The sequence below is a fragment of the Lampris incognitus genome, chromosome 1 (genome assembly GCF_029633865.1).
Source record: "Lampris incognitus isolate fLamInc1 chromosome 1, fLamInc1.hap2, whole genome shotgun sequence".
Lineage (NCBI taxonomy): Eukaryota > Metazoa > Chordata > Actinopteri > Lampriformes > Lampridae > Lampris > Lampris incognitus.
In genome coordinates, this window is record NC_079211.1 from 101,031,567 (window position 1) to 101,054,230 (window position 22,664).

Consider the following 22,664-nt stretch of genomic DNA (forward strand, 5'->3'; position numbering starts at 1 on the left):
CTCAGCGCTCACTGAGAAAACAAGCAGCAGCCATAACAAGGCCTCAAACAGTAGTCCGCTCTATAGGAAAACCTGCGCTCACTTCCCAGGCTCCTGGCTGACTCACCACTGTCCTTTTATAAGGGACATCAAAGTCCCCAAAAAGTCAGGAAAACAACACTTAACATTTTTTGGCTGCATTACATAAGAGACTACATTGTGAATTTAAAATTCAGCCACTGCTAAAACAAAAGAAAAATGCAGCTTTGATGTTTAGAATAATAAATACTCACATCTCTTCCCTAGATGCCATTAGAAAAGTAGGCTCCTTTGTTTGTTGTTTCTTCACTGGTGGAGGGGTGAAAACTTTACTTGTAAGTTGGTTAGATGCTTAAACATTAGCTAGTGCATACACACACACACACACACACACACACAGAGTTATTATTTTTTTACCTTGCTAGCCTTTCTGTTTCACCCCCTTTCACTCTCCTCCATGGGGCAGTTTAATTACCTCTGTGGCTGCAATAACACTAGCTCGCTCCCATGTGTCTTCTTTCACTTTTTGATCTTCCTCGCTCTTTCATCTTCTTATGTAAGCTCGTACACAATTCTGTTGGCTTTTTAGGCACACTGTATCAAAGGGAACCGTTATTCCCCATTTTTACTTAAATATGTCTTTATGCATGCTCAGTAATCCAGGTAAGAAAATCAAAGAAGATTGAATCAGTTCATCTGGATACAACGTTTATTGACAGGTAAACATTTGTCTCGCATTTATCTGTTAGTAAACATATCCAGATGAACTGATTCGACCTTCTTTGATACTTAAATATGCAGCTTTTTAGGAGCATATACGAGAAACGCACCATGTCTAATTACTTTCATGGGGTAACTTACTTGGCTGATTTTTTTTTTTTAAGAACGACAGGAAACCAGACAGAAACTGATAACCATTCCCTTTATTTTCCTGTGATCAGGGCTGCTGTTATTAAATTAACAAAAGTTGCCAAATTGTGAGTTGCTCAGGGGGCGAGTGTATGTATCAAGATATGTGTAACGGGCTGTAAAACTGGATTGAGATCAACCATGTTATGGCTTCAAGATTTGTACACAAGTGAAACTCTAGAATTAACTGAGTGTCATTATAGGGAGGATGCTATAAGGCTTTGGTGAGAAGACTTTTTAGATATTTCGTCATGATATTTTGGTTGAAGACAACCTGGGGCAAAGATTGGTTCAGAAACTGAGAACCACGCTAAAATTTTAGCTTGGATCTTAGTTTCTAAACGAAATAGTCAGCTCATACCAGTACATCGTGATGGTGCTTAAAGTGAGTTGTGGAGTTGACGAGAGGAGTTTGACCTGAGTGATGAGAGACACGAAGACATCATGACGGATTAGTGAAATTGTTTGTTCACCTTGTTTGAACTTTTGTTTCCATCTCCTCATGTTTCCAGATCCTGGACGAGATTGCGGAGCATGGCATCAAAATCTACCAGCTTCCTGACGCTGACTCAGATGAGGATGAGGAGTTCAAGGAACAGACCAGAGTCCTCAAGGTGTGTTAGAGAGACAGAGAAAGAAAGGGGGAGAGACAGATATTACCAGCTTCGTAATAGCCACTGTTCTCTTCCCATCTTCACTTCCTTCCTTTCTTTACTTCACCGCTCTTATACCCTGTGTTCCATATCTGTTTCCTTGTCCCTCCCTCCATCCATCTTTGCGTCTCTCCTGGGGATCCACTATCCTTTATCTTCCCTTCCCAGGCGAGCATTCCTTTCGCTGTGATTGGCTCCAACCAGCTTATTGAGGTTAAGGGGAAGAAGATTCGTGGTCGTCTCTACCCATGGGGAGTCGTGGAGGTGGAGAATCCTGAACACAATGACTTCCTGAAGCTACGCACTATGCTTGTGTGAGTCTTTGCGGCAGTTAAACTGCTTACGCAATGGGATTTTGGGAAACAATAGTCTCAGAACCTTAATCATGTAAACTGACTGTTATTGTCCGCCTTTGGGCCAGGGTTTGAAAAGGCTGTGGGGAATAGTTCTACTGCCATCTAGTGTGTGAAAATGGGATTTGTACATCTGATTTTGCAGGACCCACATGCAGGACCTGCAGGAGGTAACTCAGGATTTGCACTATGAGAACTTCCGCTCGGAGAGACTGAAGAGAGCTGGCAGGTGAGATTGCGTTTGCTGTGAAGCGTCAACAAGCTAATGAGCTGCTGTAGCTCAGCCAAAAGGCCAGTAATCTATAACTGCAATATTTCTATGGCCTTATAGGGCTGTGGAGGAAGATGTACTAGACAAGGACCAGATCCTGCTACAGAAAGAGGCGGAGGTGAGAACACACAGACACTGTCAGCTCATACGCCACATCCCTAAAACACAATCATACATGCTGCCTCTGCTGTATCAGTATAAATCTCATTTAGCTAGGAGACAAGGTCAAACCTAGTCTAGCCTAATGAATGTGAGATACTCGTATAGTGCTTTGATTAGTTGCCGACCGAGTCTGGTGAGACTTAAACCAGCCCTTCCCCCTCAAAGCCCATTGTGTTACAGATTTCAACATCCTTCCCCAGCAACACTTGCTTTTCAAAGACACCTGCTGTGAGTCAGTATTGTTTTGGCACAGCATTTAATTCCGGTGGTAGAAAATTCCACAGACATAGATTTTACAAAGGAAGACTTCCTTTTTGTCCCTTTTCAGTACCTACTGTATTTATTAAGCAATGCTGTAGATAAGTTACAGATGAAGGTGAGCACTTTGCTAACTCTAATGGGCCTGGTTAGTTCATTCAAATCTAAATCATGCTGCTGTTCTATGGTAACATTGAATAAATTATGCTTGTTCCTTTTGTCTTTATGATGACTGCCAAAAAGTCCAGAAATATCAGCATTTTTGTTGACATTTCGATGAGAAATTTCTCCTTTGCACCCTTTCCCAAATCACATGTTACTCATGAGTTCAGAGTTCACATAAAGTGTTTGCAACTCGAATTTCTTCAAAATGAACAACCCCCCCCCCCCGTTTCAGTTATTATCTGAATTTGGCAAGGGGTTCAACAAGACCAGTCAAACTAGGATAAAGTGGAGCAGATGTAACCAAAAGACTTTGGTTCAAATCTGTGTTTATCCTTAGTTTTCAAGCGAAGTTCATTTGTATAGCATTAAATCACTGTTGTAGTCTCAGAAGGGTTGTCAAAGTGTTTTGGAGCAAAATGTTCAAACAGTATCCGCTGTAGGAGTGTCTTGCTGCCTAGCTGACCCTGCACACTAACCAAAGGTCGACAAGCAGAATTTCCTTCCTTCGGGAATAAAATCAAAATTTTCCTACAAATGTAACCATAATTTATCAAGGAAGGGACAACAGCATGTTTACTCCATCCTCACAGTCACTTTCTAACCTGTTTACATTCAGCACCATCAGGCACGCTCTGGTCAGTGGGCTCATAAACAGCTCTGTTTGCTAATTGCTCCTGATTGGTCTGTTTGTATTAACCGGGCAGCTCTGGAGTGCTGACTGGGTGGGATGTAATCAGAGCTGTTGGTAAATACTGATGCCCAAACAGGAAATGACATCACTTCCTGCCTGGATGTCCTGGTCTGGTTTTATGGTGAGAATGACATCAAGTCCTGAGCCCAGCTGCAGTGAGGGAATTTTTATCGGATTTGTCTTCTCACGTGAAATCTGACTCTTGAGGAGGTTTAATGTATTAATTGCCGTGCTTAATACTGTGTCATTACTTACCATAAATATGCTCTTGAATTTTTTATAATCTGTTCAGACATTGCTCCTGCTGTAAAGGAGTGTGGGAAACCAGACTAGAGCAGTTCAGTCCTTCAGAAAGGCCAGATTCACTTGGGACTTAATCATCTGCCCCAAAATTTACTGGCAGATTAATCCTAATTAGAAATGATATCATTTGAAAGAATTAGGGAAGAATTTGACATTTGTCTGAAAACCTTGTTCTCGAAACAATTGTGGTTCCACTCATTGCCACAAGATGGCGATAGTCCTTTACAAAAAGGAACTTGCTAACGTTGGTAAACAAAATAAATGTGTTGAGGAGTAAGTACTGTGTTGCATCCTCATTGCTATTTGTCCATCCATCCATTATCCAAACCGCTTATCCTACTCAGTGTCGATGAGAAACTTGAGGATATTTCATTCCACGAATTGGTCATGTGAAGATATTTTTGCATATTATGCCAGTTACTGCTATAAACGATATAATGATTTAAAAAAAGGGGGGAAAAGTAAATTTATTTTCTTCAAACTGCAACATGTTTCTCTTTATTTTGCTTAATCTTTCCTGTTTTTTTTGGGGGGGGGATTTTGACAATGCAAATATAACAACAATTTTGACAATGCAAATATAACACAACAAGTTATTTTTACTGGAGGAAAATTTTGCAGTGAAACAACTTGCTTCCAAAACTTAACATGCAACAGCAACAACTTTGACTTTTCTCTGTCTTTCCTTCACTCCCTTTAGCTGAGACGTATGCAAGAGATGATTGCTCAGATGCAGGCGCAGATGAAAATGAAAGGAGATGACTGAAAAAGACGGAAAAGGATCAGTCTCCCTCACCACCGTCACCACCACACCAACTTTCTCTGAACCAAACCCTCCGCCAACTCCAATTCCCCTTTTAACCAGTCGGTACATAGGTGTCCTTGAAAGTCTGGCTGTCATCACTGTCGTCATACCTCTGCACACAATGGCCTAAGCACGCCTTCCAAACATCCATCCATCCATCTGCTGATCAGGCACACCGTGGTTTCCTTCTGTCACTACAGTCCCATCAGCACTTCGCTCTTTCATGGTGTCTTTCCTGGTTTTGCCAAACCCCGTCGCTGTTTATTGTATTTTCTGGGTCCTAGTTAGTCAAGTGGAATTAGACAGTATTAGAATAGGGTGAACGTGAAAAAGTATTTGGATAATGGACCAGCGACTTATCTCATCTAATGGTAACATTTGGGTCTGCATAGCTGGCAATGAAAACGATACTAAGGATTGGAGATATTTGTCGGTAACACTAACATGTTTACAAAAAAATGTAACTTAAGTTAATATGTTCAGTTTATTTACAGCACTTTGTCTGTAAATACTGTTAATATTTTTGTTTCAAAATATTCTAGATATCTCAGCAAATGTAACTGCTTGTCTAAATTCTGTCCGTGATGATATAACAAAATTACTTTGGCTCTTCCTGGGTTGAGAATCTAAGTGCCTATTTAATAGTTTGCTCAAGCAAGATATTTATGAGCTAAATAGTATTTGTACTAGTTTTGTAACGCTATAACATTTTAAAAACAAACGAAACGCTAACTTCAGGATTATGTGAACTGTCGGCTTTGTTATTGGAAGAAAGAGGAATGTTTTAGATTTCCTGATATGCAAAATAGTTCTCCTTGGGTTAAACGCCAAACTTTAAGTGGATTCAGTAAGTGATGCTGAATAGGTGGAAAAAAAGATAATAAAGCCAGTCGATATATAAAGGCGAAAATGGTGCTGAGACCGAGAGGTTTAAAAAGAAATCCCTTGATTTATGGTTAATCTGTTTGTAAAAGGACACTAAAAGAGTCCTCAGGGGGCCGGCGCCACTCCTGTGCTGAGTGACTCAATTGATCAGATCAGGTTGCACAAAGGTGCCAGTTGTTATGATGTTGTATTTATGAGTCAGTGATGGGTAATCAGTTTGTTCTGACTGAATAACCACATATAAGGCCTTATTAGCCATACTTAGTTCATATCATGTGTGCTGTGCTGTGTTTTGTATACCACAGGAGCAGTCTGAAAGGTTTGTTTCCTGTTTGGCTCTGTGAGTGGTTCTTATCATGTAGGCTATATGGGCTTCCTTGTTGGTTTTCCACCTGTCTTTTTTTTTTTATAATATAATTATTCAGTGCCTTTGCAAATGTGACAGAGAGTACAGTGCTGGCAGACTTGTTTCTCCTGCCAGTAGACATGTGTATGTATATATATATATATATATATATATATATATATATATATATATATTACACACACATACATCCTGACTATTGTGTGTATTCAGCACTAGGCTGCTTTGTACTGTGTCACCATCTGAGTTGTACTGGCCTAGCTTTGTTCTTCTCTCGGTCACTCGCCCTCCACACGACTTTGTCACCTTAATCCAACACAGACCTTTTTTTAGATTTTTAGACATCTCCGTTTTTGTATGTCTCTCCGAAATAAAGTTTCATTAAAACATTTCCTAACCCTTGTTCAGGTAAATGCAAATCAGCAAGGTGTCCTTGGGCTGCCACGTGTTGCGTTATTGAAGAAAGCGGATTGATGTGCAGTTTTATTTGTCTGCAGGCAAATTGCAGGATGCAGGATGTCTAAACTGGGGTTTTTTTTAATCAAGTTTTATCACAGGGTTTAAGAACAAATGCTACCATTACAGTCAGAGGAATATACCAAACGTGCAAATAAGCAATACAAAAATAAACTGCAGTACTAATACACCAGCAAATTAAAGTTGGATGAGTAACACACTCTCCTTCCTGTCTTCCTGCAGGCCTCAGATGACACACAACAGCTTACATTTGACAGAAGTGTTCTTAAACAGGGGTTCTCCTTCACTTTAGGAATAAAGACTTCACCTAATAAAACGGACCGGACCGGTGAGTTCGCACAATAAAGTGGCGCATTGGCATATTTTGAAGTGGACACTATGATGTCATCCCAAATCCGACCAGAACCCCTCTCATAGCGATAGATTCGTCCTCGGTACCACGAACACGACATCCCCTATTGACCTTACGTACACATTCTTATTATTACTCTTACTGCACGTTACGCGTCACATTTTACTGGGTGCGCTCGGTTCCCGTCAAGTAGATGGGGGCGGGGCTTAACGTGGTGTTACGCGCCCCCCGCCCCCCTCCAGCCCGCGCGTCCGTCTGAGAGACAGGGGCCGCTTCTCTGCTCGGTCGAGCGACGACGGCAGCCAAGATGACGACCGGCATCCGATTCAAGAGCCGTATCCCGGTGAAAACAGGTACCCGGCATTGCTGGCATTCGTGCGGTCATACACGACCGTGTCATGAGTGATTCTAACGACCGTTTCATGTCCCCCCCCAACCCTCTCTCTCTCTCTCTCTCTCTCTCTCTCTCTCTCTCTCTCCCTCCAACCCCCCCCCGGCCGTCGCTTTGCATCTCTGCACCTGCGCCTCCTCCGCCCATCCATCCCATCCCATCCTGCAAATGGCCAACAGAAGATGGCATGGAGGTAAGACAAATTACACGAGGGTTTGCTGTTCGTTTAAGCCTTTGAGACGCGTTGTGTTCGGCGCACAGCTTTTACCCGGACCCTAACCGCGCGCGGACCGTGGCGACACCCCACGACCGCGGCGGTGCCGTATAGATTCCTCACACCAGCGCGTGCAAATCGCACATTTCGTAGTCCACCCCCCCACCCACCCCCCTCACGCATCGTCGTGCTGTGCGCATCATGCCGAGCTCTGCGTTGCTCATGGCTAGGAGGATGCTGCGAGGGCAGCCATGTCATCGCTGTCCGACAGGGATTAGATTTCATATTTAGATGCGCACACAGAACAGGCTGGCCCAGCGGCGTAGGCACGGAGGATGCGCACCTCACCTCACCTCACCGCACCGCATCGCATCTCATCTCATCTCATCCTGTCACCTCTGGCATTGGCCTGCTCATTAAAAAGGATTATTCTTGGTTCGATACTGGAGTTGGGTAGACTGACCTCAATAGCAACGTTACATAAGTGACACTCCTGCTACTGGGTTGTTGACTTACCTCTGGCGAACCCCCCTTATGTATTGCTCACCTTACAAACACCGGGAATCCCCGCGTAATCGATACATAGGCCTGTTGCGATGTATCAATATTACAATATTAGAAATATTGCAATTTGAAATTTTGATTTTTTTTAAGGCTCCATCTCCAGTTTATACAATTGTAAACTACTAATAAGACACATTAGTCCCTAGCTAATGGGTCTGACCCTTTAGCCGAGCGGTTAGTGATGTCGCCTTGTGGTGCAGTACACTTCGTATCGAATCCCGCACCGGGCAAGAAAATAACCGGTTACACAATAATGTAAAAATTGCAACGATCCAGGGAAAATGCACAGTGAAACGCATTCATTTGAAGCTTAGAACATGAGCATTCCAACAGTTCAGCCATTAGGAGATGTAGAAATCATCACAGCCGACCTCACTGCATCTTGCCCCCTGTGCTTTAACACTGTAATTCAGGGGAAATGTTGCGATGTCACAATCGTAGTCTCGCAATTTTGCTCTAAATTGATTGACCCCCACCCGCCTCACCCCAGCCACCTCTAGTTGGTACGTAAGCCAGCAGCAGGGGATACCTTTTCCACCTCGACTCTTCCATTAAGGTTTCTGTGACCTCAGCACCTCATTGGATGACGTGTACCACTTTATACTGGCGCTCCTCCTTTTTCTTTCCCCTTTCTGTGTCCCGTGAGTATAGTGTCATATGACCGAGTGTGGGAGAAATAATTGTGTTCTCATTTGCATATGCTGATTCATGTTTTTTTTCTTTCTGTCTTGACTATTTTGAAGGTTGTCTGATTAAAACTCGTTTTAAGATTAAACAGAACAATAAAACACACGAATAGCATTATTCAAATGGATAAGTGAAGTCTTCAGTATTCTCTAGGGTAATGCGGAAACATAAGGAGAGGACAGTTCATCCATTCCGCTGCATTTTTCAACAGTGGTCCTCTTTTGGGAAGCCTATGCTCCCCCTCCCCCCTTTCATAGTTGTGAAGTGTAAGCGGTTTATTATACAGAGAAATTTGCCCTCTGCCAGACCTATGGAGCAACTGGATTGTGACCAGCTCCAATGGTTTGAACTATTGCGGTCACATGGCGCGACTCACAGAAAGACCTTGATTAACGCACTTTCCACGTTTCAGTGTGGCGGTTGCCTGGGTCCAGATCATGGCTGTATTATAGTAGAACTGGGTACAGCGCCGCCGCTCAGCCTTGCAGCCAATTTTCGTCCAGTGGTCACTCGCGGTATTGCAGCAAAAAATCCCCTGCGGCCCAAAAAGCATTTCCCCCATAGACCACCATTGTAAAAGAGACGCCTGTAAAACTGTTAACAGGACACCTGCAGCTATAATCATGGTCAATTATTACTCTTTGTATTGTATATTTTTAAGCCATGGGGTTTTAATCTTTTTTTTTTAATTTCCAAAGCTCAGAAAAATATTTTTTCTGCATGACGGCACGGCTGTGTACCCAGAGGCATGATGGGAGTAATACTACTGCGCATATTCAGTGGGCCCCATGTACCCGGAAGTAACCCGGAAGCCAGAAACTTTTTTTTGGCGTACGCGCCGGGCGAATCAGCGTTGACAGCCTTTGATCTTTTGGTTGCGGAAGAAGAAGGGAAGAGGCGGAGGCGAAAAAATAAGGAGAAATCGCGCTAAATTGTGCAGATGATGATTTTATACTTACCTGTTGTATTAACTTTTTATTGTCTACCCTGCTTTGTTTTGATTTTATGCTGTCTGATACAGTGCTGCTTGTTTTTTTATTGTGTTCTGTAAGGTGTCCTTGAATGCTCTGAAAGGCCCCCACAAATAAAAAGTATTATTATTATTATTATTAAATGGGTGAAATCGTGGTTACTACAGCGACAGGCTCAATGGGGCTTTCCCGAACCTGTGTCGAGAGCTGGAGATAAATTAAACCTCCGATTTTAAAAATTTCCCTCGGCTCTTTCCTGTTCAGTCCCACGTGTTGAAGGAACTTGTCAGTCCAATCAAAACACTAACTACTGGGATTGTATCTCCGTAGGGGAAAGGGTGTCCGGGTAGCATAGTGGTCTATTCCGTTGCCCAGCAACACAGGGATCATTGGTTCGAATCCTCGTGTTGCCTCCGGCTTGGTCGGGCATCCCTACAGACACAGTTGGCCGTGTCTGCGGGTGGGAAGCCTGATGTAGGTATGTGTCCTGGTCGCTGCACTAGCGCCTCCTCTGGGCGGGCGGGGGAACTGGGGGGAATAGCGTGATCCTCCCACGTGCTACGTCCCCCTGGTGAAACTCCTCACTGTCCGGTGAAAAGAAGCGTTTGGCGACTCCACATGTATCGGAGGAGGCATGTGGTAGTCTGCAGCCCTCCCCGGTTGGCGGAGGGGGTGGAGCAGCGACCGGAACAGCTCTATGGAAGAAAAAAAATCTCCGTCTGACGATTTGCTTGCTTTCGTAACTTCCGTTTCGCTTTCGTAACTTCCGTTTCTCTTCTCGCGCACTGATTCGCTAAGCTGAACAGCCAATCAGCGCGATGGCTCACCGACGGGCTCAGCCGCCGATTCAACATGACCCTGTCGGCAGCTTTTCGGCCGGGTCCGACTAGTGCCAACGGTGCGGGACACACCGCAAAAACTAGGGCCACAGACGCTCTCCGACGACGGGCTGGTGCGTGACGGCGGACACGTTGGTCCGTAGTGATTGGTTAGGGAGACCGGAAACCCCTCTCCCACGGAAATCCTCAAGAGTGGGCGCAGTGTCAGACTGAAGACGGAAATGACGTGTAACGAGTTGACAATTCTGTCTGATTATCAGGCAAGTGTCGTGGTTGAGAAATGACTATGTTTTTGTTTTTTTTCTAATTTCTTTTCTAATTTTTGCACAATGACTGGATAAATGAGCTAACAAGGTGGGAAAAAGTCGGTTTTTCCACTTCACGTCGTCATTAAAGTCACAGTGAAAATGATGTGACAAGATGATAACAGCAACCACTGAAAACCTTATTTGAATCTAGCCAATTAACTGTTTTTTTATATTTAGGTGTAGGTACAGTGCTTCAGTAATTTACAACAGTACAACTGTTGCCACTGGCTATCGTCCGTTGTGTACTCCTACACATACTACGCCATGTAACCTTGTTGAGTGCTTGTGGAGTAGCACTTCATACTCTGTACCAGCCATGTTGAAGAGTGGGTGGGAGACAGTTGGAGAGAATGAAAGTGAGAGTCCTGTTACTGATGCTCGGAGTGAATAATGAACCACTGAGATAGTAACACGGAGATGGAGAGTTACAAGTGCGTAGATGTCTTCCTTTCACAACAGACTGTATTGTCTTTTCCCCTTCTCTGTCTGCGTCTTTCACTCCATCGCATCCCCAGTCTCCCCTTCCGCATATCAACCCAAGTGCTGCTGTTGGTAATTTTTGGTTGCCTGGCAACACAACATCCGAACCAGAGTTTTTTTCTTCCCATGGTGACATTCATCATCAGAATAAAAAGCTGACGAAAACAAGAAGGATCACTGAATTAGATGCTGGGTTATTACAAGAGTTGGCATAGCAACCGGTGAAGCCCAGCTAAGCAGGGCGCTGACATCCACGGAAAATGACCTTCCAATAGAGAGACATGGTAGACTGAGTCCCTTGTTCCAGCGTGTCCCATAAAATCATGTTTTGATCTATATTAAACACCAGGGGTTGTTTTTTTTTTCTCACAACCTGGGTTTTCTTGTCATAGTTATATGAAAGTCTTATTTAGTCTTATTGTCATCATGTAGGTTGGTTATGATATCTGGCTTCATTTTAGAAATTTTGGACACGGGAACACCACTAGACATAGCTTTACAGTGTTATATGGGGCAATCGAACATGAGCCTTTAACCTGTCCTTTCAACAAGTGCTTCTGTTGTACTGTGTACTTTATTTCCCATCAACTATGACTTCCTGGTTGTGCTGCCCATGTAGTTTACCAGTGGTTACTACTACCTATGGTAAGTATGGCCTGGCCGTCCCTGCAAGTTGAACCAGGGAGTAGCTCAGTAATGTGATGGACCTTTGTTGATATGATATAGGATAAATTCCAACTTTAACTGTAATATCACATTAAAATATGTGGTTTGGATAATTGGGTTAAATAGGACTTGCTGAAATCATGTTTGACGCTCCTGCTCAATTTCCCCTAAGACAGAATCTCCATAATGAAGCTGCTGAGTAGAGTATAACTGATATGTATGATCATAAAAAACTACAAAAAAAGACCCAGATTTCCAAAAAATGTAATTATCCTTCTAGACAGTGCCTCTTTCTCTGAATGTGGAAACTAGAAGTTGTACATTCTCAGATGCTACTAGATGAGCAAAATTACCCAGCTGTGCTTTATTGTGCATAAATATGTGCATAAATAATCAACATGGTAGGACTATGTCTGTGTCCAATCTGAAGCTATAATTACTTGTATAAATTCATTTTTTGTTACTCCTCTGATATGAAGGAGTGAATGACAGCCAGCCATAATCCCGTGTGGTGATTCCCGTGAGATATATGAGATTTTATTTTAGCTGATTTGTCAGAGAAATGGATTCAGTTCAGCTTTTTCTTCATTATTCGAACATCATCTTCTCTGGCTGTCATTGTCTTGCCTGGATTTCTACAGTGGTGAAAATGAATCAGGTCAGTGGACACATTAAAGACAGTGGTTTTGCTCCGGAGAGCTGAACAGAACATCAGTTCGAACGCATTTATGTCCACGTCCTTCATTTCAGCGTCTTTTTTCTTCTTCTTCCATTTTCTTGACCTTCTGTAGCGTCTCTCTCAATCTTGAACACGCACATGCTAAAGCACGAGCTCTTGTTGCCACAAATGGGACCCCTGACCCACACCTGCTCTCAGTGAAGACCAGCTGCGGAGCTGGAGAAAGCATATTTGGGGATGGGTGAGGGTTGGGGAGGCAGGGGTGGGGGTATATTAACAGGGCAGCCCCCTGGGGCCTCTTCATTCTGCATGAAGCAGAAAAGAGAAAAGGGCTGATCCACGTAGGCAGCAACTATGCATCATGTTACTGTTATTTCTGATCGTTGGCCCTTGGATCAATATTTATTACAATTAATACATCGTAAAAAATCACTCTTAACAATTAATTTAATCTCATGTTCTAATGTTGCTGGGGCTCTTGTGTTTAAAACAAGTCCCTGTTGGGTGACATTATCACACGTGCACGTCAACTTGTTTCAAGAATTCTTCGGAGTTACGTGTTATTTTCTTGATACTGAAGGATGGATCTGCTTAGTCCGGTCCTGTTTCCAGGTATCAACTCTTATTAGTCACTGAAAGAAGTGAAACTGAATGTGTTGCAGTGAAGGACTTGTTAAGACAGGCATGTTTTGCAGTCTGACATGACAGTCACAGTCTCTGTCGTCTCTCATCTTTGTTTGTGTTTCCATCATTGGGAGTTTTCTTTAGATTGTTTTTTCAACCTTTTCCTCTGTGTTGGTTGGCGTTGTTGCCTGTGTTCAGGTATTTTAGGTGTCTGCCCTGCGGCCTGCTGTCAGGCAGATAGGTTGTTTTGTCATGCTGCAAACATGCATGTTATGCCAGTGATCCTGTCGAGCATGGGCCTCCGTTTCTGTGTGTGCTAGTGTGTGTGTGTGTGTCTCTACAAAGTGTGAGTCATTTTTTTTCTCTTCCCTTGTATCCACAAGGCTTTGCATAGTACATTGCGGTACTCGCCATGCCTCGGCTATCTGATTTAAAAAGGTTTTTGAAAATAACCCAAGGCTGACCCAAAAAGAAGGATTCTAAAAAAAAAAAACCTTTTAAGTATTCGGCCGACATTAATAAGCTTGGGATTGGTTCACACGAATAAGGGATCCCAATCCACTGAAATTATGTAAGAGAATTAACATGATTTCTTTTGTTTCTTTGTCTTATATGCTATGGAAATGTGACAAATTGTGTGAAACAATACTATATGGCGGTTGCGCACAAAGCGTGGTAATATCTTCATAGCGCCTCAGTGTTACCCGGGCTCAGAAGATTGCACAACCAGTCCACACGGTATCTGATCTCTAAATAACGAGCGCCATAAATCAGCGGTTTGATTTATCTCTTACTCTGCTGCACAAATAATGCCCTGCTCGTCATCTTCATTGTCATCTCTTGATCACGTCTAAGCGAGTGAATTCCTCTGCTGAACGGACAGTGATGCTAAGACGCTAATACCGTGGTAGAGCAGCCACGCTCTCACAACAGCCCATTGTTGCTGAATGGACAGATGCTGAAACTAGGCGGGGTTCGCTCCTTGTCATTCAGCAGCGTAATCTGTAGTTGCTGGTGCAATTACATGCCGTTGGATCAGCGTGTTAAAGAGCCGAACGCACTGACACACTTGGATCTCTGAAGGGAGCAAACATAAAGGGGGGGGTGGGCAATCTTTTTGTCTTACTCTCCTCAATCTTTTTTCCTCTCTAGCCCACCATGACCATTCCTTTTCTTTCCTTCACCCCCCCTCCCCTCCTCCCAACCCCTTTGCTCTTTCCTACCTAGCCTATCTGCCCGTTAGCAGATAGCCAGGGAGCCCTTCGGGGAGGCTTTCGTGGTTAATGGTGTGAAAGCAGCAGCTGGATGGCGCTGAGAGGTAGCGATGTCATCAGTAAAGGCCACTGCTCCACACTGCATATCACTGCACTGCCTGGCTGCTGGACACTGTGTGTTTGTCTTGCAGTGTCTCGGCACAGCGGGAGTGGCCGGCATCGGGGAGTGATGTGCACACTGCGGCAACACTTTCATTTAAATCATATTGTGTATTTATGTGTGCGTTGAGCCACTCCTTTTGCTGGTGTGAATGTGTGTGTGAGTGTGCGTGTTTGTGTTTGTGTGTGTCGTTAGCTATCCATCTCCTGGCACGGGTGACTGAGTATGTGTGTGTACGCACGTTTTTGTTTGTGTGTTCCCCCCTGTAATTGGCGTGCAGCTAACTGCTGTGGCCTTTTGAGGGTTGTTTCCTCTAAGACCACAACGGCGCAGGGCTGAGAGGAAGAACTCAACAGGCCTCTTCAGGCCTGTCGAACACACAAACAAACAGACAGACAGACAGACAGACACACAGACAGTTACACAGAGAAGCTATAGAGGAACAGTGTGCTTGATCCACTGGAAACAGCAGTGTCCTTATTTTCATGAAAGACATATTATGACAGAGACGAGCGGAGGGTCGCTGTGCTCAAGTGAGCAAACTTGAAGGTGAAGACTGGTGCAGAAAGTTTAGTCTAAAGACATTCCGTGGTTTCAGCATGGTGTATGTTTTTTTTAAAGGCACAATGTAATTTTGAGATACCCTTCAAATAATAGTTTGAAGTTTAACTGCAAAAAAAAAAAGAAGGCTCCAGCCAAAAATAGAAATCCTGCAATCTGATATGCTCCCCACATGACACCGGAAAGGAAACTTCCAACTTTGGAAAACTGGGAAACACAGAGTGTGAGGAGTGTGAGTCAGTTTTTATTTTTAGATGCAAATCCCTACGTGTTGGGGCAAAAGTGTCCATAAAACGGCACATGTCAGATTCCTACAGTTGGTGCAGACTTGCTTTCGACGTTTGCTAAAAGTCGAAGGTTTACAATGTAGTCCTTCCCGGGTTCTCATCATTGGGCCTTTACGCCCCTCTGCACCTGCTGTAGACCTGTAGACTCTCTCCTCTCGTCTGGTCAGCCGGAAGAAGAGGTGAAGCCAAGGCACTTCTTCATCCCAGCAGCTGTGAACGAGTGTACACTTTTAGGTCATACTTGAACATCATAGGGTAGGAGGTGAAGACCCCCCCCCCCATTGAGGAAGACACCCTCCCATTGTCATTTTTGATTTGAAGACAGCCTACTAGCCCAAGTGTCCTCAGACACACATCCAGCAGATAGTAGACCCAGATACACAGAGACACTTGTCATCTTCCTAGGCCAAGTTATTGGTACTTCAGTGGACTTTGACAAGAGGTGGAGCAAACCTTGGCAGTGTATGAGTGAGGTACTGAGTGTGCTACTAGCTCTGTCATCTGTCATTTGGGCGGCACAGTGGTTAGCGCTGTCGTCTCACAGCAAGAAGGTCCTGGGTTCGAACCCCGGGGATGTCCAGCCTTGGGGGCCATCTCAGGTTGTCCTCTGTATGGGGTTTGCATGTTCTCCCCGTGTCTGCTGTGGGTTTTCTCCGGGTGCTGCGGTTTCTCCCACCATCAAAAAAGACACGTGTGTTAGGGTTAATACTCCTGTCTGTGCCCTTGACCAAGGCATGGCAAGACGAACCGGAGCTGGTCCCCGGGTGCTGCAAGGTGGCAGCCCACTGCTCCCAGCTGCACAGCTAGGATGGGTTAAATGCAGAGCATAATTTCCCTACGGGGATCAATAGAGTATAGCAACATTTAAAAAAATCATCTGTTTCTATGTCTGTCTGTGTTTGATCATCTGTCTTTCAGTCTGTCTGCGTTTGATCATCTGTCTATGTGTCTGTGAGAAACACTGCCTCTATAAGGACAGCTGGTCACTGAGAAGGATGGGAGTGGTTTAGCTGGGGGCTATTGTGATGTCATCTCAGGACATCTGCTCCTCTCTTCTATTCAGATGTGAACACACACACGCGCGCGCGCACGCACACGCACACACACACACACACACACAGAACCCTTCAGCCCAAATCAATGCAAATGGTACAGCTAATGAGACTAAATGTCTGTTAGAAGTTCTGGAGTAGGAAGCCAGGTTCCTGAAGTGCTTTGCATGGAAACTGTAATATACCCCAATGTATAGCTCAAGCACAATTACCAAGTCCCACCCAAGGTTGACCAGCTTGTTACAAAACCCAGCCAACACTCTTTCGGCTTTGGTCAGCAGCAGACTTTTACCAGAGAGAGTTCCCCCCCCCCCCCACTTATACTCGAGAGAGTTGCACAGTGGAACGTTTTCCATCCCCATCCTGCTCCTACTGCAATGTCTCCCTCTTGTGGTGTGGAGTGGAACTGTAATATCTGTACGTGGCATCACTATCATGGGGCGTGCCCTCGTGAAAAAAACACACACACACACACCCTATATCTTTTAAAGAACATTTGTGCTCTGCTTGAACCGTTTTTCCACAACAGTTATATACGAGACACACCCATATACACACCCACGCTCTTGTATAGGCACATGTGCACGCACATTACCGCCGTCACATCTGGGAACAATTGTCTTTAACCTCGCCACGAGAGGGGCCTCTTTCACCGTGACGCTCTCTTCTTGGTTATCAGCTAACCGTCACACCAGTGGGTTAACTGGGAAGCCAGTGTCCTTTTGATTATCATATTGTCTAAACAAAGGCTGAACAATCTTGTTTTTACTGTGAACACACACACACACACACACACACACACACACACACACACACACACACACTCACTCACACATACACTTGTCTAGGTATTTGAGACCGAATGGTTGGATTGACAAACTCGTTTGCCAGATAATCTGTTTTGGACAAATGACCGTCATGTCTCAACTTGTCGGGCATTGAGACATTGTCTTTATCTGGCGGTCGTTCTGAGCTTTGCCGTGGCTTTTGTCACGGTCATGTTCATACACATTCTTTTTGTTGTATTCACACAACAACCAGAACAAACAACTGAACAGAGGCCGCGTAGTGTCTCTGTCTCTGTCCGTCTGCCCGGTGTCCGTCCATCCGGGTCTTTCTGTGCATCTCTTTGTCTGTCGGTCTGTCTGTTTTTCCTCCTCTCTGTTTCCCCATATATTTTTCAAAGCGGTCTTTTATTTTCTGAGTAGTGGAGGAAATGATGGGGGAGGGTACACAGGGTGAATGAATGAGTTTCTTTTAGACCTACACTTTCCCCCCTCCATCCCTCCCTCGCTTCCTCTCTCAAATTGCTACCTCTTACTACCTCTCTCCCTGCTTGTTTCCCTCTCTCTCTCTCTCTCTCTCTCTCTCTCTCTCTCTCTCTCTCTCTCTCTCCCTCTCCCCCCTCTCTCCCTCCATACACACACTCGCTCTCTTTCTCCATCTCCCTCCCTTTCTGTGAGAATTCCTCTCTACCTGTCTGAACAGGGAGCGGTGGGCCGCTGCAGGGCAGAGGAGAGAGAGACGGAAAGAGGGGAAAGAAAAGACGTGCGCTGAAAGAGGAAAGAAGGAGAAACCCAGGATGCATATTTAAGAGGGCAAACAGGAAAGAGGTGTGCTCGAGTCAACTGAGGAGAGGCAGAAAGGGGAGTGTGAGGGGCGAGCCGGAGAGGGGAAGACTTTTGTACAACCCAAGGTTGCTTGCGTTGCGTCCTTGCCGGGCCACTCTGCTCTCCGAGACCGTAGTTATTTCTGTCCGTTGGCGTCGGTGTGGTTTGGTATGGATGCCATCATGCTTCAAGAGAAACTGGTGGAACGCTTGCTGTGCCCACGAGTGAGAACGGCCAGACAGAAGGTAAAGAACGGCTCTGCTGTGGGAGGATACAGGCAGAGAGAGTGGGGGAAATAACCAAGATAGTGTGGGAGAAAAAGAGATTTAGAAAAGATTGACAAAGGAGACAAAGGAAGGGGGGGGGAACCACCAAGAAAAGTACACTCCAGCACATGGCTGCGTAGTCTTTCATTTATTATCAGAAATGGGATCATAAGACTCCTCACTTTTGCAGTTTTACTATCGGCTTCGGTGATACTGTCAGCCCTCGTCATCGAGGCGTGTGTGTCCTGCCGTTGTCAGTCGGTTCAGGGCTTTGACAGTGATGCAACGACAGGTTTACTGGTATGTTAATTTGTGCTGAGTTTGCCCCTTCACACCCTATTTTCACCACGTGTTTGTGTAATTGTTTTAATGAGACGCAGATTTCCTTATTCTCACTCCGGCTCTGGCAAACGCCTCTTACACAGCCTGTGGTCTGCAGTGTGTGAGAGTGTGTGTGAATCTTCACCCGAGGGGCTGTTAAAATTGCCTGTGACAAGTTATGACAGTTTGTAAGAACACTGACTGTGTGTTTGGCTTGTGTGTTTTGAGGGTAAAAGGGGCTTTTCAGAACGAGTCAATAAAGCTTCTGTCTCTGTGCAACTGGTCCCTGGACTCTGGCAGCCTGTGGCAGGCTGGCCTTGAAAGTGTATTTATGTCAGTGCATGTCAGTGGTCTCAGGATGGGTGAAAAGGCAAGGATGACAGTTTGCCCAGATGCAGATCAAGCCACTGGACTGAGAGCTACACAGTCACTGGCTGCTGCCCTTTGGTTCTGACTGTATCTGAGTAGTCGTGTGTGTACACGTGCGCACGCATGTGTGTGGAAAATCTTGTGTCCCAGTTGTTTTTAACAGACGAGTGGAATGCTGTGAATGTAGTTTTCCAGTCAGCTGTACAATATCTGTAATAAAGACCGTTGTTTTGTCGGTTTTATCGCTCTGAGAACTGGCAGCCCCGTCATCTCTCCATAGTTTTGAGTCCCTCCACTGTTTTGTTTGGTTGACAGGCCGCTCCGCACCTGGTGATACAAGTGCTTTCAGTTACCCGGTGTCTGACATTTCAGTTTTCGTGCTTATTTAGCACTTCACGAATGGCTTACACAGTCATAAATTTCTTGATACTAAGCACACTTGTGTTCTCTGCTTTTATGCGCCATAGGAGAAACAATATGTGGGTTTTGCAACCCTACCCAACCAGGTCCACAGGAAGTCTGTGAAGAAGGGGTTTGACTTCACTCTCATGGTCGCAGGTTGGTTTGGTGTTTAAAGACACAGACATGACTCTTATATTGTAAATTAGCATGAAAATGATTATCCCCTTGCCTTCCTTCTCTCATTCTACCTTTCTCTCTATGTTGCAGGGGAGTCTGGTATGGGTAAGTCCACTCTGGTCAACAGCCTGTTCCTAACAGACCTCTATAAGGACAGGAAGCTACTCAATGCTGAGGGTGAGTGCTCTCCCTGTATGAGGTGTGTGTGAAATATACTATATATATATATATATATATATATATATAGCACAAAAAGTAAGGAAATTTGTGTTTGGTAGATTATTTCTTTGTTGTAACAATGCTTCTTGGCAATAAATCTTATACCGTTGGAAAGCCTGTTTATTTCCCATTTAAATGGAGCCACATTTGTAAGGGACATGCATTTGTGGGATGAGCAGCAGAGCTGAGTATGTGGGTTGAGCCCATGAAAAATTTGCCAAATCTTCTCTGCCAATGCCAAACAGCTTGTTTTGCTGTTGCTATTGACTCTTGTTTTGAGCTTCTGGTACCCCAGGTGCTGACAGTCCGGTGCCTGATAGAAGATTTATTGCCAAGAAGCATTGTTACAACAAAGAGATAATCTACCAAACACACATTTCCTTACTTTTGGTGCTAAGTTTATATATGGGCGCAGTGGCAGCTTTGTTGCGAGCGTCTCCTCTCTGTCACTGCTTTATAGAGCGCATCAACCAGACCGTGGAGATTATAAAGCACACAGTGGACATTGAGGAGAAAGGAGTCAAACTCAAACTGACCATCGTAGACACGCCGGGGTTTGGAGACGCTGTCAACAACAACGAGTGGTGAGCTCACTGTCTGGTCCTGGCCTCAATATGACCTGAAGATGTTTTAAGTAGGGGGGCCGCCAGCTAAAACGAAAAGTGTTGTGGTGAGCCGGTGTGGAGGCAGAGATCTCTTTTTAATGGCGACTCCCGTGCCCCCGTACACCGCGCAACCCCCAGGAGTGCTCTTTTAGTCACACCGGCCAGAACGGACCAGAACTGACAACAATGTAATGAGTCCCCCCACGCCACCCCATGCCATCCCATGTCGCAAGTGGCGACATCGGTCCCAGTCACGGTCCTACAGTCAGTTCGTCAGTAAACAGTCTCCTGCTTATTCTGAGTCGAACCCCCGAAACAACAACACAAGAATAACTGCAACACGAACAGCACACCATTAAAACACAATTGTAAATCTAAGGTTAACAGTCCAATCCGCCATTGCACTCCCCCAGTGCAGAACCGCCGACAGTCAGAGTGACCTCTTCCCCCGGTCACTACAGTAGGACGTCATTGTTTTGTTTGTAAGGTGTGTGTGTGTAGCAGATTTGGGATGGAGTGTTTACTCACTTTAGTATTAAACATGTACATTCCACGCAGCCCACTGTTTAAAATAAAGATATGGTTTTATCTTTTTGCATTTGTACGTTAGGAAAAGTTAGGCATACTGTTGGGTCTGAGATGTTACACAGCCACCTGCCACTACTGGTGGCGGGGGGTGGGGGCGCACGACTGCACACACCACTAGGGGGAGCCGCAGTCCCCCCCCCTTCCTGCACTCATGCTGATGTGGTCCAGATTCCCCCTGTTCACATGACTTATTGTTCTGGAAGTCAACACTCATGCGTGTGTGTGTGTGTGTGTGTGTGCGCGCGTGTGTGTGTGTGTGTGCGTGCGTGCGTGTGTGTGTGTGTGTGTGTGTGTATTAGCTGGAAGCCGATCACAGACTACATAGACCAGCAGTTCGAGCAGTATTTCAGAGATGAGAGCGGGCTGAACAGGAAGAACATCCAGGACAACAGGGTCCACTGCTGCCTCTACTTCATACCACCATTCGGACATGGGTAATTATGCACACGTGCGCACCCACAGACACACACACACACGTACAGGAATGCAGAGTTGACGCTGACAACTAAGTGAAACAACACATCTTGACAGTGATGACAGCTGCGTGCATCAGAAAACTATTCAAAGAAGACCATGCTGAGTACAGTTGTCATTACAGTCATCACCTCTGAACACCTCAGGAGAGATCATTTCTTTAAAGGTCCCTCAACTCACACAGTCACTTTTCTATGTTGGACTTAATTGTGTACAGTTAAAAAAAGAAAGGATGGGCATCTGGGTGGCATAGTGGCCTATTCCGTTGCCTACCAACACGGGGATCGCCAGTTCGAATCCCCGTGTTATCTCCGGCTTGGTCGGGCGTCCCTATCGACACAATTGGCTGGGTCTGCGGGTGGGAAGCTGGATGTGGGTATGTGTCCTGGTCGCTGCACTAGCGCCTCCTCTGGTCGGTCGGGGTGCCTGTTCGGGGGGGGGGAATAGCGTGATCCTCCCACGCGCAACGTCCTCCTGGTGAAACTCACTGTCAGGTGAAAAGAAGCGGCTGGCGACTCCACATGTATCGGAGGAGGCATGTGGTAGTCTGCAGCCCTCCCCGGATCAGCAGAGGGGGTGGAGCAGCGACCAGGACGGTTCAGAATAGTGGGGTAATTGGCCAAGTACAATTGGGGAGAAAAGGAGGGGGGGGGTCCTCTTACAAATATCAGAAACAGATTATGCTTTATGAGCCAAATATGTTTACGTATATGTCATTTTATAAGTACACACATTATACATGACATTACATGACGTTTTCTACATAGTATCACTAACTACGAATAAACAAGTTAGGTTCAGTAAGGGGAAACTAATAAAATAATAAGGGAATATGGGGTTAATTGACCTCTTCTTTGTATTGTGCAAACATTGCAAGCTAAAAGGAAGATAGTAGGTTTTTAACCATACAGTATTCATGCTATATAACTACAGCAATGTGACAATGAAGCATTTTGCGGTTCTACCACTAGAGTTGTAGGCCATGTAAAGGTGTTTACTTAGAAAATGGCAATATTGGTTGAATTACTTGGGATAAACTCTTGAAATGTATAAAATACTTTGAAATACTGACTAATGAATTGAGGGCAGAAAAAAGAATCTGAAAATATGTGAGTACTATTTTGGAGCGACCTTGTTCAACTGAAGCCGTTTTGAATGGGGATTATTCTCTGTAGATTAGGAATCCACCCATTCCGCTGCTGACTCTGGCGTTGCAACCCCCCCTACAGGTTGCGTCCTGTGGATGTTGAGTTCATGAAGGCACTCCATG

The 22,664-nt window shown here is 45.0% G+C and overlaps 2 protein-coding genes across 2 annotated transcripts in view; both read left to right on the forward strand.

Annotated features, from left to right (window-relative positions):
* zgc:63587 (uncharacterized protein LOC393431 homolog) overlaps nucleotides 1-6,013 on the forward strand; it is a 28,542-nt gene extending 22,529 nt beyond the window's left edge. The window contains exons 8-12 of the mRNA XM_056283921.1: nucleotides 1,440-1,541; nucleotides 1,749-1,894; nucleotides 2,079-2,162; nucleotides 2,265-2,322; nucleotides 4,484-6,013. Of these exons, the coding sequence (XP_056139896.1) occupies nucleotides 1,440-1,541; nucleotides 1,749-1,894; nucleotides 2,079-2,162; nucleotides 2,265-2,322; nucleotides 4,484-4,549 (456 nt within the window). The 3' untranslated portion in view covers nucleotides 4,550-6,013. The remainder of the gene's footprint in view (nucleotides 1-1,439; nucleotides 1,542-1,748; nucleotides 1,895-2,078; nucleotides 2,163-2,264; nucleotides 2,323-4,483) is intronic.
* Nucleotides 6,014-17,877: 11,864 nt separating this feature from the next.
* septin5a (septin 5a) overlaps nucleotides 17,878-22,664 on the forward strand; it is a 13,204-nt gene continuing 8,417 nt past the window's right edge. Inside the window, exons 1-6 of the mRNA XM_056294252.1 lie at nucleotides 17,878-18,218; nucleotides 19,397-19,487; nucleotides 19,599-19,685; nucleotides 20,188-20,311; nucleotides 21,220-21,354; nucleotides 22,624-22,664. The exon at nucleotides 22,624-22,664 is cut by the window's right edge and continues 77 nt beyond it. Coding sequence (XP_056150227.1) covers nucleotides 18,144-18,218; nucleotides 19,397-19,487; nucleotides 19,599-19,685; nucleotides 20,188-20,311; nucleotides 21,220-21,354; nucleotides 22,624-22,664 — 553 coding nt within the window. The 5' untranslated portion in view covers nucleotides 17,878-18,143. The remainder of the gene's footprint in view (nucleotides 18,219-19,396; nucleotides 19,488-19,598; nucleotides 19,686-20,187; nucleotides 20,312-21,219; nucleotides 21,355-22,623) is intronic.